This window comes from Nansenia antarctica (genome assembly GCF_963989245.1).
Source record: "Nansenia antarctica genome assembly, chromosome: 4".
NCBI classification, from domain to species: domain Eukaryota; kingdom Metazoa; phylum Chordata; class Actinopteri; order Argentiniformes; family Microstomatidae; genus Nansenia; species Nansenia antarctica.
Genome location: NC_137689.1, coordinates 61,268,340 through 61,287,516, shown reverse-complemented (window position 1 = coordinate 61,287,516; position 19,177 = coordinate 61,268,340). Strand labels below are relative to the sequence as shown.

General features: G+C 42.7%; 1 protein-coding gene across 1 annotated transcript in view; it reads left to right on the top strand.

Annotated features, from left to right (window-relative positions):
- dennd1a (DENN/MADD domain containing 1A) overlaps positions 1–19,177 on the top strand; it is a gene marked incomplete at its 3' end in the record, with an annotated part of 104,038 nt that overhangs the window by 34,690 nt on the left and 50,171 nt on the right. Inside the window, exons 3-5 of the mRNA XM_080530041.1 lie at positions 328–371; positions 10,566–10,615; positions 12,466–12,585. Coding sequence (XP_080386167.1) covers positions 328–371; positions 10,566–10,615; positions 12,466–12,585 — 214 coding nt within the window. The remainder of the gene's footprint in view (positions 1–327; positions 372–10,565; positions 10,616–12,465; positions 12,586–19,177) is intronic.

Genomic DNA, 19,177 nt, shown 5'->3' with positions numbered 1-19,177 from the left:
AAATGAGCTGCCGTTTTACAGGTAGAACCCCCCCCCCCCCCCCCTTTTTGGTATGACCAAGCAAGCCCCCTAAGCAAAGTAAGGATAATCAGATCCACTCTTTTCCTATTTTTCCTAAGCTCTCCTTTCTGCAAGATGGGGGATGAATTGAGGAAGGGGGGGGGGTTACACCTCCCTCTCTGGCCCCTAATCAGCCAGGCAGCCTCAGCTGCCCTCCTTGGATCCCCTGCCAGGGTCCCTATCATCCTCTGATCAAATATTAATGTGCTATACTCGGCCTGCTCACTAATCCAAAGCCAATTAATATTATCTGTCAATTATTTACAGATCCGGAGGTGCTGAGGCGATTCCCGGAGGACTACATCGACCAGGTTCGGAATGCATAATTAACTTTGTCTTTCTCTCTCTTCCTCCCTCCTCCCTCCCCCCCTCCCTCACAACTATTCAATTTTTCTTCCTTTTGCCATTTGCAACCACCCCCATCTTTCTCTTTTTCTTCCTTTCTTTTTCCTGGTGGTGTATATTTTGATTCTTTCTGTTTGATGTCTGTTGTCTTTTTTTGTGTTTGCACATCGGCCCTTTTATTTTTAAATGCTTGCCATTTTGGGGCCTTTTTTATGGGCGCACATGGGAGATGGGATGGGTTGGAGTGTGTGCATGAATGCAACCCCAGAGAGCGAGTAATGTGCTGTGCATTAAGGACACACAAATAAATTGTGGTTAGAAAAAAAAAAAAGATGTATACTGTGGGTGCAGTCAATTATGATATAATTTAAGCTATCAATATATATTTCAGGCACATTTCTATGCGGATTCTGATTACTTTTCTAAAGAGATGAAAACGTTGTATGGTTTGAGACCAGTTGAAATCTTGTGCTTTATCTCTCTTCAGAAAATACCTCTGTTGTTTGTGGTGTCTCTCCTGTCTCTGTTGCTTTGTTTGCGACTTCATCGAGTGACTAGAGTGTTTTCTGTTTACTAATTGCAGCGTCAATCCCCAATAGCCTTATGCCTCCTTAATGTTCATGTTCAGCATATCTGTGAAAGGGCCTCTGCCTAGGCTACACATTGTATGGACATTCATAACAAAACTCGAAATAGACAAAATGCCTATACATTTTCGGGTTGGTTTATTTGGCTGGTAAATATAAAGTGTTGTTGGTGAAAAGTATTTTTGATTAGAGGAAGGGGGAATATTTCCAGTTATTTGCAGAGAATTATCCTATACTCCTTTCATCTCTGAAGCAGGCTATCTTAAATCAATGGTGTATTGACCTGAATCCTATTCATGTTGCCATAGAGCGGTGCCCATAGAATCTTCTACGGTAGCAAGCAACTGGAACTCATTGTCCTGTATCCTCTTCCAAGAGACAGAATGCCAAACATGAATTCAGGTTGCCCTGTTATTCTAAAATACATTCTATCAACCAAGCAGGACACAAACACACACTAATCACCTAGCCTTATGTATCCCCCCCCCCGAACCCAAGTCTTTATTTCTCAGTTTCCCTCTTGTGCAATTAATTGGTGCAGAAGAAAAGCCACATCCTTTGTTGTAAGTGGATGTTTCATCCCAGCCCACCTTTGTTCCGTACAGTGAAGAATCTGTCTGACATGACAGGGTCTGTGTTGCTCTAGGGACGGGATGGGGCTAGAGAAAGGAGATAAGGATGAAGAGAGGAAGGTAGAGTGATGGAGTGTGTGAGAGAGACATAAGTAGAAAAGAGAAGAGAGGGAGAATGTTTGAGACAAAGGGCAAAATAGTTAGTTAGAGAAATCTTGAGAAAAAATTATTGGGGGGAGAGGAGTGGATACAGTATAACTATGCTGTCCATCCATCCATCCATCCAGCCATCCATCTACCACTTGTCAGCTGCACCTTTTAGGATAGGGTAGTGGGATCTAATCACTCATCTGATGTTCATGGATTGCCAGAACACAGTTATTGGCAACAAAGTAGCATATACAAATTCACATGTAGGCAGATATGAGAATTGTGTGTATTCTCACACAAAAAAAATGCTTTAATGTATCCCTTTCACACATCACAATGTATAGGAGGTGCACAACAAATGAGTGTGCCATTATTTGCGTATTTAGACACACAAGCGTATTTGTCTGAAGAGGAGAAACAGTCCCATCTCATTATCTCGCTTGTCCTCTGTGTGACTGATAGATCTTCTCCCCGTTTGTGCTGGGAATGTAATCAGAAATGTAAATAAGCAGTTTGATACAAAGTGACGGCATAACGAGCGGAATCTCCCTGCTGTCCTCTCTATCCATCGCTCCCTAGCTCATAATTAAAACAAAGCATGCCCAAGTCTTTTTCTCTCCTCTCTAGCTTTCCATATCCTCTCATGTCTTTCTATCCTCTTTGACACAGCCACATCGCAGTGACACCTATGCTTGGAATCCTGTAAATTAGGCAGCTACTGCCTGTTTCCCCCAACTTAAAGTTTTTTTTTTTTTAGAGAAATCACTTTTTGAAGTCGTTACATTGATGTGTGCCACAAACCATTTTAATTCCCTGGCAAAGAGTGGCAGAATCGTTGTGCTTTTTAAAGAGGTATGTGACACGTTTTAGTCTTTGGGTCCGATCAGAAAAGTCTGATCATTACATCAGATCCCGGACCAAAGCATTAGAACATGTCACATATTTCAATGAGTGACCTCTACCAAAAGTGACGTAAAAAGGGAAAATCTTGCTAAATTTACATTCACATTTACATTTTTGGCATTTTAGCAGACACTTTATTCCAAAGCAAATGAATCATCAATTCGCCCGTCGTAGCAGGAAGAGTAATGTTGCTAAATGCTAAAACATTGTTGTATATTCTCACACAAACGGCTTTTCACTTCTGATGTTCTATGGTGCATTGAAGTGCTGTGCCCTTGATACCGTTAGATACTATCAAGTGACGTCTTGGCCTCAATGATTCACCTGGAGACAGGTTTGTTCAAAAACCAAGAGTGAGGAAGGACTCTTATTCATGAATAGAAGAGATGTGCATTTGAGGCACAGTCCTTTGTTTCATAGCTCCTTTGGGTGTGAAAAAGTATCCGTTGGGATGAAACACCAACAAGTTTCTCATGGGATTGAATATCAACATGTGTGGTGTCAGATTGCATTTCCCAAAGAGCTGATTTAATATCTGTTTTACATTTTGCCCCCTCAACATTAGTCTTAGAAGTTGATCAGGGTTAGCTGACCAGAGATCAACACTGAAACCACATGTGTGAAGCCAGTGTTAATCCCAAGCACCAGTAAACCCTTCTTTAACCTGAGTTGGAAAGCTACAGCTATTGTGTCTTCATCCTGAATGGATATAATTGTGATGTGGTTTCCCTGTGCCTATTAGATGGCCTGGGTTAGTATCTCTTAATTGCAGCTCACCTTGCAGCTCACCTGGAGGGGACACCTGGTAGCACATATGGCGTTAGTACTGGCATGGGTGAATGCAACAGTTAAGCATCTGGAGCTAGGGAGGGACGGGAGAGGATGGTGGGAGTGAAAGTGATCAGAAACACAGAAAACATGTTCCCATAGTTGTTCTAGTGTTAATTCCCCCTTCACCATCCCCCACCCATTTGTTAACAATGGCCAGGGTGCAAAGCTTACCGTAATAACCTGCTTCAGGTTTTCACTTCTTATTTAGGTGGGGTGAAGTGGCAATGCCGCACCAAACAAGATTTGGTGTTTATTTGGTCCAATTTATTACTGCTGAATTGAACTGCACAAAATGTATTGGGGAATATAATTTAAACAGAAACAACATTAACAACGATCATTTCATGTGTGCAAGACAGTGCACATTTAAACATTTGCTCAACGGATGACACAAACAGTTAAACCAGAGTAAACTATGATGGGAACAACGCTGACCCTAGCTGTTGTGTTTGTTTTTAATGCTGTTCTTTTGTTTGAAAGAGGGTCAGTGTGTTTATTTGGCGTAGGCTACAGCCACTGCCTGTTTGTGTTTTATTAAAGCGATTAATTCGGGGGGAAAACATTGTACTTCCATTCTTGGATATTGTCTTTTATTTTAAGCATAGCTAGCGACTATCCTCGTTTGAAAACGTAGTGAACGAATGTCACAAACTATCTGCGGATACTATGTAGGGGGAGATCTGCATCTCCTTATCTTGGTAGTGAAGTAGAGGTAAAGTATTGACCATAGTCTTTAAAGGTTGAGAGAGGCATGGAGACAGCGACACACAGCAACTGTCCTTCCTCATTCTACCGGATTTCCAAACTAAATAAACAGTGAAACTGAATGCTTCCTGTTATTAACCCTTCACTGCTACTTCTAAAGCCAACATGTAAAAGTGGCTTTACTGAGTGCCATTGTCAACACACTATCTACCTTATCCTTCCTGGTGCCCTTTCCCCCTCATCCGTGTTTTCCCTGGAGTCTGGAGAGTGGGACACGTAGGTTGTTTTCAGACAGATTTGCCATGCTGAAACGGGCAATACGGCCCTGAAGATGGATTCTTTCTAGATATGCTAACTGGAGCCCCATAATATTTCTGTTGTCTTTTTGATAAAGGTGTTGGCACAACCTCACAAAGTCAAGAAAAGTCTGTTTTTACAAGTCATAGCTTCAATGGTTTGGTTTGATGGGGAATTGATGGAACTTGACCCAATAAATGTACTTATGACAGACTCTTGATTTATTTCTACTTGAGTCTAGGGCAAGTTTAAAATAGTGGATGTGAAACTTAACATCCAGACATGGATGAATGAAATATTGCCTTGGTCTCAACCAAGGGTCACCAGCACTGAATTAATTATTGATAAAAGCTATCTTGAACTTTGAGTTTTTTTCTATGCTAAAATATTGAAATAAAAGTTAATTGTTTCTTCCAACCTGGTGAAATGTAATGTATTTCTTCCATGTTTGTTTACCAGACTCAAAGCTTGATTTTATGGACTATTTATTATTTCTATTAAATTGGATAAAAAGCATGTTTTATGCATACAAGACAATTGTTTCATCCTCGATACTGAATTATTTTCCCAACCAGGTCCATATGTTAGTAAAGAACCATACATAACATGAGATGTAACGTGACTTTGAGGACTCATGGATATAGAGCCATCAGAAATTAAAACACTGGTTCAGGAGCCAACTCCTCTTGAATATGCATGCGTTGGGCCCATGGCCACCCCTTAGCCTGCCTCTTTTCATCTCCTCCAGTCCCTCTCCCCCTCTTCTTTCCTTCTGTCAGTGTGGATGGATTCAGAACAGACAATGAAAAATAGACACGCTACATAATTGCTTGTTCTTCTCTCGCTGGATTTGCATACATTAACCCTTGTATTTATGATTTAAGCCCGGATTTCGATAAATGTGTATATATTAACTCCATGGCCATGTGAAATTATACTTGAAATTCAATTCCTTAAAGATAAGCACCCCCCACCTACTTTTCATCTTCTATCTAGTCGGGTATCTCTGATTTAATCTTGCTAGTATCACTGAAGATAACTGAGAAGTCATTGGAGATTTGACTCTTTATCTTTGAGTTGCAAAGTTGAGCTGTGGCCCTGGAACATCTAGTTCAAATTGTCGGCCACAAAAGTTAATAAATAGTAATAATCATGTTGGCTTTCTGAAGTGTTAACTCCCATAACCATGTGTTGTGCAAATGCTCAAGGGGACCATGCCTATCTGGGTATCCACACAGTCAATCACTTTTGAGAAATATAATACTCAAAGAACAGTGAGGCCTCCCCAGTATTACACAGCACCCAACTCATTAATGACTTGTTTGTTGCCATTTGTTGGGGGGCGGGGGTCAAAGCGCCAACAGATCATTTTGCTTTCTTCTCTTTGTAGCCAAATCCGCTAGTAGTAATTTAAAATCCATAACTGGTAAAATGGGCTCCCATTGAGACGAATGAGTGTGCTGCCTGTGTTATTACAGCTAATGAGGCCTCAGCGCTGTTTGCCCACCAGCCCCAGTAATGAAGTAGCAATATGGCACTTTTATTAAAGCATTTCATCACTCGATGGACACTCATTTTAACGCTCAGAGAGAACGAGTGGACGTAACCATGTGGACGGGTTGTGGGTGTGGTGGGGTGCTACGTTTCATGATTACCAAAATAGTCACAGTTCCCAAGGTTTTTATCACAGTTGCATAGTTTTCATTGTAGCCTAACGTTTTTATGATTTTAATACAAAAAGAGAGGATATACATTTAACATTGGACATACCAGTAATGTTTACATTTTAATGCGGTCATACCATTTTTGAGTAACATTTTTTTTACACTCCAATCTGAATACAGTGGGTGCTGGGACCAATGTACCCTCTAATTATTCTACAAACTGTGCAAAATGAATGTCTACTGAGCAAAGTAGAGCACTATCAGCAACCTGGGCAGAATCAACGCATTTAGCAACAGCTTTTATTAACCATAACCTACAGTGTAGTGATGCTACAGTGATCGTTGATACATTCTATTCTGTGATATCAATTCATTTGAGTGATTTGAAACAAATTCTAGGATATATGGCTGTTTGGTAGTAAATATTCTCATAAGGTCAATGTTTGATCCAGAAGGCTGCTTGAGAGAACTCATTCACGCTTGTAGCATAGAGGCAGAGAAATGTTGGGAATAGCCACAGTCTTCTGTGTATCTACACTGCAGATCAAACATTGACCTTGTGAGAATGTTTACTACCAAACAGCCATCTATATACACACACACACACACACACACACACACACACACGCCAAAAGTGTAAAAATCACTGAAGTCATGCATGGGTTTTAACAGCAGACTGTGGCTATTCCCGAAAATGTTCTGCCTCTATGTACACTACATGCAGCATTCTGGATCAAACCTTAGCTTTAGTTCAATCAGTGTGCCGGAAATCACTGTAGGTCACTGCCCCCTTCCCACTTCAGGTGTGGTTTTCACTGTCCGAGTGAGAAGTTTTCTTCTGCTGTAATATTTTAAAAACTTTTTTGTTAAACAATAAGCACCGTTTGAAGCACCGTGTGCGCAAGTGTTGGACTCTCGGTAGTTTCATTGTTATAACTGTGTTGTTATTGTTTTAGTAACATGATGTATTTATCTTGTTATAAATCATGTGCGGTAGTCAGTACTATGTATGCATACCGTTTGCAATAACTCTCTCAATCAGCTCTTATTGTACACCTTGCAGCGGGTCAGAACCTTTAAAAAAAAAAAAATATCAATACGGCTGTGGACCATTCCATCAACTGTGTTTTTCAGGAAGCCCCTGGCATGGTGAGTCCCAACCAGGCAGGAAGTGGCAGAGTAGCACACAGGGCTCAGCTCCATCTTTGGACACACACACACACACACACACACACACACACACACCACACACCACACACCACACACACACACACACACACACACACACACACACACACACACACACACCACACACCACACACCACACACCACACACACACACACACACACCACACACCACACACCACACACCACACACGCACACACACACACACACACACACACACACACACACACACACACACAGCCTGTAAGAAAGAAAGAGAAGAGGAGGAGGGTGCAGCAATTAAAACTAAGGTCTAGCCACAAGGGGTTAGTGGCGGGTGACGCAATAAGGCAAGTCGCACGACACCTTGTGTTCTGGGACCCGAGCAAACACACACATCCAGGGCTCCACCCTCCCTCCAAATCTGTTTCCTATTCCTGGGGCCGAATTGCTAAGCTGTCCCTGCACCTCAATAATGATGGACAATTATTGCTCTCAGACCACTTTACGATGTATGCGCTTGTTAAAACTAACAACCTGATCATTTCTGTGAAGTAGCCTCTCTGCATCATTTTTAGTGTCAAACTCTAATAGGTGCTTTCCTATCCGTTCCTAAGTGTCTGCCTGGCTACTGCTGTTATTAATATTAATGTATTCAACAATGTGACTGTTAGAATGTGCTAGTGGAAGTAGATCAAGGCTGAACTCACATTTTCTACTTCCTAAGTTGTTTTTTTTCTTCAGTAATTGAAGTCAAATAATATGTTTGATCTTTTCTGCCATTGTCGTTTCTCTGCAGAGAGTATTTAAGTGTACTCCTTCCTTATATCATCTCATGCATTTAATATATCATGTATCAAATACTATCATCTCATGCATTTCATATATGTTTGTTCACTCATGGAACTTTTGTGTCTTTGTACATGTATGTGTATAAGGTACACAAATCTCACACTAACTCATCTAACTCCTATCCTTCTGTGTCGGAAATCTCAGATAAATTGAAAAGTAAATAACATTTCTCGCTATATTCAGTAGGTGATCTCTTCCCTGCCTCTGGGGGTGTGTAGGAAATAAATTAGCTATTTGTCATCACAATCCATGCTCTGGGAAATGTAGATATTAGAAGCTTCACAACACTATTGGATCTGATTGATGGACAGATCTGGAGTGCTGGATGGAGACACTGCAGATGCACAACCCCAAAACGAAGCATCCTGCCCTCGAAGCGTTCTCCGCTGCTCTCGCATTATTATCAGAAAATGTTATTGACAGGGTAAAACCCCCTGGAGTTTAAACCATATCTTTTTGAAAGGATCTTGTATAAACAGTGCTTAGAGGGAATGGAAAGGCCCAGGATCTCCAGCGTCACGGGGAGGTGAAATCAATTACTAGTAAAGATTAGAGTAGAATATGTTGAACTTTTAATTTAGAATGTCTTGGGCGCTCCAGTATGTAGTACAGATTTATGATTTCTTTCTGCTCCTTAAAATACAGTTTAGCCTCTCACCTTAATAAATAAACTTCTCTCTAATTTGCTTCTGCTAAAAAAGTGAGCTACACACCACTGATTGTAGTTGTCTTGGACGCTACGTTGGTAATTACGTTCAGCAACAGCTACAGTATACATGCCCAAACCATTACACACCGTCCACCGTGTTTTACAGACGAGGTGGTATGCTGTAAATCTTGGGCAGATTCTGGACCTGGTACTTTTTTTTAGCGTTGCGTAACAGATCGACTAATAATCGGCACGTTGGTGAAATGTTATTGCTATATGTCACGCATGACATATTCATCAAACCCAGAAACGCAGCCTTTGCCTTGTCAGTTGTCTTTTTAACATTGTGTTATGGTGGTCTACCTTGCTTATAACTGTGTAAAGTAAAGATGACTTCATGCTGGATGTATTAGTAATTTTCCAATTGTTTCCAATTGTTCAAGCACTGTGTTTGCTGTTGTGGTGTGTTTGTGTACATGTGTCGTGGTGGCTGCTACATCAGCACTCCTGTCTTCCTCTCTTGAACAGTTGTCACTCGTACATGTTATCTCACTCCCATGCTTCTCTCACCTGTTTTTCACCACGCCCAAATGCCACCTGCTCACGTCCCACTGTGACCCATGCCCACCAAGCTCCACTGAGTCACCCTCATCTGCTGCCATGGCAACCACTGGGATAGCTGGTGATGGGTGGGGGAGAGGGCTGGTGCACCTGGGTTGGGTCCTAGGGGACTCCCGACATGAAGTCTGCTGCTACCTGGCCCTCTGGTGCCTGCAGGGGCCTCAGCACGGTTGTGTTAGCCCAACAGGGAGCTGAGCCTGAGCGTTGGCTGGGCCCCTGTCTACCCCCACCGCTCCACAAGGGCCCCAGCAGTGGGCTGGCTGTTGTTCGGCTGCTTGCTGTCTCTTTTCTGAGCTCCCCTGGGCCCCACATGTCTCTTTTATCGCTCTCTCTCGCACACTTTCTCTCTTTCTCCTAGTGCTTTTTCCTCTCTCTCTCTTTCTCTCCTCTCGACCTACTCCCCACTCTCTCTTTGTGAAAGTGTCTGTAGTCCCACAGCCAAAATCCTGGGGTCCCAGTGTTAGTGGGTAACAGCTGAGAGAGAGAGAGAGGAGGCCAGCGCATAGCCCCTGTCAGCCCTCTGCCCCTCAACCTCAACCCCACTCCCCCTCTCCCTCTGCCCCATGCTGATCCTCCCTCCTCCCATCCCCCTCACCGGTCCCCGCAGGTCCCCTTGGATCCCGCCACTCGCTCCCTTTTCACTGTTGCCCATATGTTGGGGTAGCTCCCTTTCCCCCCAGGGCCCTGTTAACACTGCTCACATACACACACACACACACACATACACGCACACACACACACACACACGCAAACACACCTCGTCTGACCCTCCGGAACCTCCCTCAAGCAGGCTTCATTTGTTGCTATTATGTTATTGTTTTTCTCCTTCCATTTTTTAAAATCATCATCACTTGTCGTGTGATTGATTGACCCCCTCTCCTATACAATGTCTATCTCTGCCTTCACTTCTACTTCTGCTCCTTAATAGATCATTTCCTTCACCTCCCTCTCTCCCCTCTGCCCTCACCTGTCTCCTATTTCTCCAGGCCATGCCCTGTTATATGGTGTGGCACAGTTAATGCTTAGATTTATAGCCCCCTTTAGATGTATTAATGATCTCTCTCTCTCTCCCTCTCTCTCTCTCTCTCTCTCTCTCTCTCTCTCTCTCTCTCTCTCTCTCTCTTTGTTTCTCATGTTGTCTTTCTTTTTTTTCTCTCTGTACAGGAAACTCTCCAGACTGTCCCCAAGTTCTGCTTCCCCTTCAGTGTGGACAGGTACAGTCGTCGTTGTACACACACACTCCACACACGCACACACACACACACACACACACACACACACACGCACCCCCCCCCCCCCCCCCACACACACACACACACACACACCTCTCAAGGGAAGTCTCCTGTCTCTTTAGAGTGTGTTGTGTTTTACCAAACCCAGCTGGAGGCATATTCCAGAGCTGTCCCCCACAAGATACAAGATGTTTATTTGTCACTCTGGTTATACAAGTACAATCCTGTGAGATGCTTCACTGAGGGGGGGGGGGGGTCATTTAGGTTGCATATAAGAAGATAGAATATAATAACAAAATAAGAGGCAATTTTCAAAACGATTGTAAAGCACTAGCTGCTTCAGTTCATGCTAAAAGATGGAGACTCTTAGCTGGGTTAAAAAGGTGCTTTAGGAATTAACTTTATTATGTTTATCCATAAACTAGAATTCACTCTACAGAATGACAAAGCTATAGAAGTTGTAAGTAATGGGACAGTGAAACATTTTTCCAAAAGTCAGAAGGCTCTTTTAGGTCCTGTTTTAGCAAAGCTGTAATCTGGCCATCCTGTTTTTGTGGCTAACTAGTGTTTTGCATCTTGCAGTGTTGTTTTGGCATTTTTCTGAATCGTGGTGAGCATTCTTCGGTCATCTACTGTAGAAGTCTTCCTGGGCCTATCGGATCTTTTGCGATTCTTGAGCTCACCAGTGCTTTATTTCCTTGTAATGATGTTCCAAACTGTTGATTTTAGTAGGTTTAAGGTTTTGGCTATTTCAGTTTCGATTGTTTTGTTAATTTCAGCCTCATAATGGCTTCCCTGACTTTCATTGACTCTTTGCTCCTCATGTTAAGACACCAATAGTAGATTCCAAAGGCAAACATACAGCCTAGAATCAATACTAGACATTGAGTGCTGTCTTATGACTGCACAAATGACGGAACACACCTGATAAACCACAAAACAAAAGAAACACCTGTCAAGCCAACTGTCCCGTCACTTTTGGGTACCCTGAAATAGGGCAACTATATTGCATAAAAAAGGGCATATAGTGTGTTGTCATTTCTGAATATTGAAACCAATATATATATACACAATACCATCAAATAAAATCAGAACATCTCTTATTTAACCTCATAGTAATTGTTTGATTTCATATCCAAACTTTGGAGTGTAGAGCCAAAAGAAGAAACAATTTGTCACTGTTCCATGACTTACATAGGGCAATGTGTTTGTGTCTTTGATGAACAGCACAGACAAGTTAGCCACAGACGTATAATCCCACCCTGACTGAGAGATGTCAGGCCTAAAAAAGAGAGCTGGTCATTTCCATACTCTGTCATCACCTGTATCACCACATGCACAATGTCTGCATAATGAACATCATCAAGGCCCTTTTCACATAGTCCCTGAATGATGTCGCCATCTACAGGAGAGATAAAGTATTGCATGGTGACTATGGTTCCTCCAGTCAATGTCAATCAAGATCAAGAGCTGTGACAAATACAGTGAAGGAAAGTAAAGGGTGGTGAGAGGATGTGCAACACTTAAAGCTCTTAGACATTTTCTTCTGCGCCTGGCCTTCTTCTTGACACTCCCTCAAGCAGAGACACTGCTACGTTGCTATTGCCCGGAGACAGAAATGGCGTGGCATATTAATACACAGACACACACACACACACACACACACACACACACACACACGCACACACACTGTACACACTTATGTTGGGCACACACACTCTGTACACTGTGGGCACACACACAAACGCACTACTGCTCAACCCACATCTGTATGTAATTAATTGCATAATGTACTAAATGCTCTTTCTCTCTGTCTCGCTCTCTCTGTATAGTTTGTCAGTGAGTCAGGTGGGGCAGAACTTCACCTTTGTGCTGACAGACATCGAGAGCAAGCAGAGGTTTGGCTTCTGCCGCCTCTCATCAGGGGCCCACAGCTGTTACTGCATCCTCAGGTGAGAAGATTGTGGGTGTGGGTGTGGGTGTGAGTGTGTTAGGGCTGCACCGAATGTTTTTATTTTTATTTTTTATTCTCAATTAATATAACAATTACTTTACCCAAAATAAATATTACAAACTTTCTCATTACTATTTCTATATTTTTATTCAATCATCTTCTCTTAAAAACAAACAAATGTAGCAAGCAAGTATGCACTGCAGGGCATTATTCAGCAACAAAAGATAGCCCAGTCTTAACTGGTAATCTTAAAAGCAAGAGCTTGTTCTATTCACGTAAAAGGAATATAGTGCAGCCATCTGGGGTGTGCATGGATTTGGGTTCCTTTTGTGGAAAAAGTCTTCCACACTTGCTTTGTCTCATCCTGAAAAAGAGACACATAAAGCACATTAGAATAATTATAATAGGGGTATATTTTAAAATGTGTCTAATTTCCACACCAGTACTGTGTTATGATATGATAATAATAATAATAATAATAATAATAATAATAATAATTGAAGAACAACGTTAGATAACGCATGGTGTAACGTTACGTTAGCAGCGGTGCAAAAATTACTTTAAAAAGTAATTTTCAAAAAAATATTAATAATTTAAGTGACTACTGTTGAACAGAAACACGTTATGTGTGTTGACAATCCTAATGCTTGGTGGGTGGGGACGAAAAGTAAACAGGACGTAGGGCTAAATGACACTGGAAGCGTCAACCTCGCCTTACCTCAGCGGCGCGTGTGAGTTTCATTTAGGCGCCCATGTTAACGGGTTGGAGCAGCCACACAGAGTGCCTCTCACGCGAGCCTGATGCTGACGCCTGATGCTGACGCCTGATGCTGACGCCTGCTGCTCGCTCGCTAGATAGTCGGAGTGACGCCTATTTTCCAGTGCGTGAGGCCGACGTGAAAATGATCAACCAGCAACATTGACTACTCTTGCCACGGCAACATAGTGACAATATGTTGCGATCAAAGTCGCAATGAAAATGACATGTCGTAATATATAAAAACAATATTAAAACCAATAAGATTCCAGTGGAAATGCTCATGCTCTGAATGATTTGTCTACTACTCTTTCTCTTGTTCTCTCTCCCTCGCTCACACACACACACACACACACACACACACACACACAGACACACCCGTTCTCTTTGCTTCTCTCTGTGTCTCCCTGTCTGTGTGTGCGTGTGCATGACTGCGTTCTGCTTATCACCGTTTCACTTTTCTAAACGCTCACTAAGGAAAGTTCTGCCATGCACACGCGCCTCTGAGGTAAGGTTGGTGATGAGTTTTAGGCGTTACGGTGCTGTCTTGCTGCCGTATTCACAAAATGCTTTCGCTTCAAGTGTTTGTGCATAGTTGTACTGCTGTGATAAGCCATTTCCAATATGCAGAGTTTAGAGAGCACCACATTGTTGGGTCTCTGTCTAAAATAGTCCCACACTTAGATGATCGTGGATCCATGCTTTGACCGGGTGCAGGCATAGATATCTATGTATCTATATCTATAGCCGCAGCCATCTTGCAACACGCCAACGCACGTTATGCAAATCGACGTATTTCCGTAATCGATTACATCGATTATGTCAACGAGTCGCCCCAGCCCTTGTGTGTGTGTGTGTGTGTGTGTGTGTGTGTGTGCGCCTGCCTGCCTGCCTGCGTGCGTGCGTGCGTGCGTGTGTGTATGTTCAGATTTGAATATGTCTTTCGAAACTGTATCGGTGTGTATGTAAACTCTTTGAGAGGACATAGGAAGTGGGACACACCATTGCGTTGCCTCTTTTGCTGTTATCATGATAAACTAATATCTCCACCTCAATAGACATCTAGAATACCCCAAAATGTGCCCACAACCCATCACATGGTATTAGGATAAGACAAAAGTATTAGGATAAGACAAAAACAATGCAAGGGAGGCAGTGTATGAAAGACGGACAGACAGACAGTGGAGCCAGTGTTCAGGCACAGCAGAGGGCTCTCCGGAATCGAGTGGCCTGGACTGCACCACGTTCAGTGGTTTGGCCCAGTGTCTGTGGGCTGAAGTCAGGCCACAATCTCTGCCTTCCAAGTGGACATCCCACTGGGACAAAGGCTGTCACCTCCCCGTAGGCTCACCCCAAGCCTGTGACATAGTCTTCTGTGGGTCGCTTCACTCAGTTCATGGATTGGAGTGGCAAGCGGTGTCACGGCTGGGCAGAAGTGTGTGAGTTGAAAGGATAGGGTGACGCTGTATTCAGAGTGCATGTTTTAGAGAGGCGTGCGTGTGTGTGTGTGTGTGTGTGTGTGTGAGAGAGAGAGAATGAGAATGAGAATGATTAAGAGTGTGTGTGTATGCCTTAGAGATGCTCCGATCAGGGTTTTTGGTGCCGATCACCGATCACCGATCACTGGAATCAGTGATCTGCCGATCCGATATCACCGATCACCGATCACAGCGTCGAAAATGGCAATTGTAGCATTCTATTTATTGTGTAGCATTATTTATGTTTTTAATTATTCTTAACACCATTGACATTGTATATTAAGTATTTAAATGAAATTAGGAGATGAGAAAGTATCATGAATTGACGACCATCTGTTTTATTGAATTCACAACCACCTGTAGCTTACTTCAGGAAAAACAAATAAAATGTGAAAATAAAAATCATAATAAATAAAATGTACACTGTCACATCAAATGTGCAACATTCCATATATATATATATATATATATTATACTGTAACTGTAGCTTTCCTGAGGAACAATAAACATACCCAAACTAAACTGCAACATAAACAGGCTATAGCCAAATATAAAATACTGTTTCAAGTCAGTCAGTTTCAAGTCATATTTAGGAGGAGATAAGACAGCAAGTCAGCATAATCAATAAAACAAAAAAACAAAACATTGCACCTAAGGAGATTTCAGACTCAAACCTTACTTCTGATTAAGCAGCATCACTGGCAGATTAGCCTTGAGAAATACAAGCATCTCAGCGTTTTTGGCACTCAGCCTGTTCCTCTTATCATCTAAAATATGTCCTGCTGCTGAAAAGTCGCTTGCTATCTACACTTGTGCAAGGTGCACAGAGGAAGACCTAAAACTCACGCGCTAATAGTTGTTGTTGCTATGGGCCAAGTGACTTCCTGCTCGCGGGGTCACATGACGTCGGTGAACACTACCTACACTACGCTCGTGAAGTCGCGCTGGAACTCTGACCAGCACTCCTGGAACGCCTCTCGTCCAATCAAAGCACTCGGTCCCTTTATGACGTCGAGCCCAGTGTGCGCTTCGGCGCTCTCTGAGCGAATCGACGAACGCAGCAAATGCCGTATGATATTCGTGGTATTGAAAGACCTTGCGTGCGTTCCTCCCCGAGGTATTTCTTTAGAGCAGACATTACAAACGGCATATTTGTTGTCTCTTTCCGACACTGTGTAATATTTCCAGACTGGCGACGGCATTTTGTAAACTGATCGGTCGTGTTTGATCGGCCGTTTTGAGAACTCCGATCAAAACCGATCAAGGCCATATCGGCCGATACCGATCGGCGCCGATCAGATCGGAGCATCACTAGTATGCCTGTGTTGTTGTGTATGCGTATGTTTGTGTCTCTTATATGTGCAAAAGTGTGTATGCTTGTATGTCACTCTGATAGAGCAGCTGGCTTATCGACAGCTAAGCCACAACTGCTTTGGGCAAAGCCCAGAAAACATTCTCGGATATCGCATCACTCCACTGCTTTGAAACCCGACCACTCAAACCTGGGTGTTTTGTCTCTGAGAAGGAAGTCATATGTCGTCAGGAGAGGCAACCCCATCTATTTTCTTCTGATATGCAGTATTTTTTTTGTTTGCTGCTGAAAGGTTGCTTGGTTAAGCAAGCAGTATAATTCAGCTAGCCTTCATGGACAATGGAAGTTTGGTTGGTTTGGAAGAATGTTTTCAACATATTTTATTTACTTTTACATATAAATAGAAGTAAATACAAAATGTGTTTATTCCTTTTTTGAAGGTGAAGAATATGTACATGTTTACAAAGCTCATTTGAATCGTAAGATTCCCTTAATTTTTGTCATATTCGTACCTTCAGTTTCTTACTCACTTGATATCTATCATTCTATTTTGTATCCTAATTTACTTTCATTCCCCCTGTTCTCTCTCTTCTTTCTCCCCAACTCTCCCTCTGCTGTAGATCCCCACAGATGTTAGATGTCTTTCAGTAACTGCTTGTTTTGTCTTGCAAGCGGTCACTGCAGCTCACACACGTTGTTATGATGATATGGGCACATTTTCCATCCGGTTAAAAATGCACTGATACATTTGGGAGCCACCTCAACAACCGCAATCAGAGTTATCAGAATTATCACTTATTTTGGCACAAATATACACAATTGAGTGTAAATAAGATAAACATTATTCACCAATTGCACTCAAGGTTTTTAGCATACCACACTACTGGTACAGTCTTCATATTGAATCTTAAACTTGGTGTTGCATTGTGACTGGGTGCCTTACTCCAAAAAAACTTGAGACATTAGCTAAAGATGTCGACATGTACAATATCCCACGACTCACCCTATGTGCATGCAACCATGATTCACATGCATACATTACATGTTTAAATACAGTCAAGTGGACACAACACTAACCCTAAAGCTAAGGTGGGTGTGGGTAGGGGGTGAAACCTGGCCATCTTTGTTCCATAATCATGGACCTCCAGATAAAAGGATTAGGCCAATGTGGAATTTTCAGCTCACCTATATATTAGCAAGACCCCTTTATTTCACCGCTTTCATCCTGACGTCATGGGTCTGTTTTCTTTAATCAATTATGTTTGGGCGAGTTTGAGTGAATTCGCCCCATCCCATTTAACACCTTTTCTCTCCCTCTGTTTTCGTTCCTCTGCCTCCTGTTCTCTCTCTTAGTCTGACCCATTCTCCCAAGGGACAGCAGGTTGGCCATTTTGCTTTAATTTAGCAGAAACATGTGAAGGGATCAGAAATATCTCGAGGGATTAAAGATGGTGGTGGTGGTGAGCAGAGAGAGTAAACCTCTCAAGTCGGGCCTACTTGTAGCTTGTGTTGTGGAGCGAAATGGTGGGCGGGTGGGGGAATTGGGAATGAATGTAGTTAGCGTGACCTTTGGCCCCACGGAACTGTTGACATGGAAAGCAGCCAGGGCTACAGTCCACAGAACGCCTTTTGTTAATCGGGGAGGGGGGGGTTAGAGTTAGAGTTGGCAGATCAGCCGAGAGGAATGTGGAGCCCCCTTTTCTTTTCCCATGCTTTGGAAACAAGAGGTGGGCCCTTCCGAAGCCAGCACGGCGGCCTCTCGAGCAGGTCGGCTCAGGGCTCAACTCAATCGACACTGACAGTTTCCTGGCCTGGCCTTGCCAATTGGCAGAGCATGGGGGGGGGGTGGTGCGGGTAGGAAAGGGTGCAGGCCCCACTTTGTGTTTTCCTTTCAGGCTAGCAGGGGTAGTTGAGGGGGCACCTGCAAGAATTGACCTCAACAACTAGGTGAACGAAGAACATAATAATAATCATAATAATACATTAGACTTATATAGAGCTTTTCTAGACACTCTAAGACGCTTTACAAACTGAAAAGATTGAGTAGTAATAATAAAAAGAAACAAACAATAAATAAAATAAAGTATAGGGGCCTAATTAAGGTAGTGGTGGATGGATGTAATAATGTTGAAATGGCGTATGATTTATTTTTTTGTGTTGTTTATGTTACGCTTTTCTTCAACTGTATCTTGCTTTAGACATACATACTGTAATTATTTAGCTCTATCATTTTGTTGTCACCTAGCACAAAAGAGAAACAACTTAAAAACTAAAAACTACAGCATGTTGAAAATGCAGAAAATATCAAATAATTGTAAAAGCTAATCGAAAGAAAAGCAAACCCTAAATGAATTAAATCAAATTGTCCAGACAGTTGACTAGAGACAATCCCCCTACATGTGGACTATGGGGTGCCCCAGCATGTGGCTCTCTCTTTGGGCCCCCTCTTCACTTGAGCTGGAGGGATTAGCCCTACTAGGCCTCTGACCTGCTTTTGTTTACCTCTGACATCCTAACATCAGCCATTCTTGCCCCCCAGCCTCTCCGACTTACAAGGACCATGACCTACACACACACAGAGACACGCACGATATGTGTGCGATGATCGGAAGAAATCAATTGGGGATTTCGATTAGTTTACCTCTCAATGAGCTCCAATGCTTAACCCTGCTGGTGACTTAATGGAACGCTTGAGCTGGAAGAGAAACCGGAGGAGATTGAAGAAAGAGATTACAGTGTTAATGGGTTTCATTAACTGTGAAATGGGACTGATTTGGCATTATGTCCTTGGTTGCACACACTGAAGTCTGTATAAGGTCTACTTGAGAACACCCAGTGTTGTGTCCACTGCAGGGTGATTGGTCATGCTGTTTAACCTCCTGCTATGAGGTCTGAAATGTCCATGTGGGTGAATACAGCACGCTTCCAAGACTTGTTCTACAAAGGGCTATTCTTTGCTATTCATGGGATAAGGCACTCGCCACAATATACACAAAAAGCCAAGGTGCCAGGAAATAGTCTAAACATTGTGCCGATTTTTGGG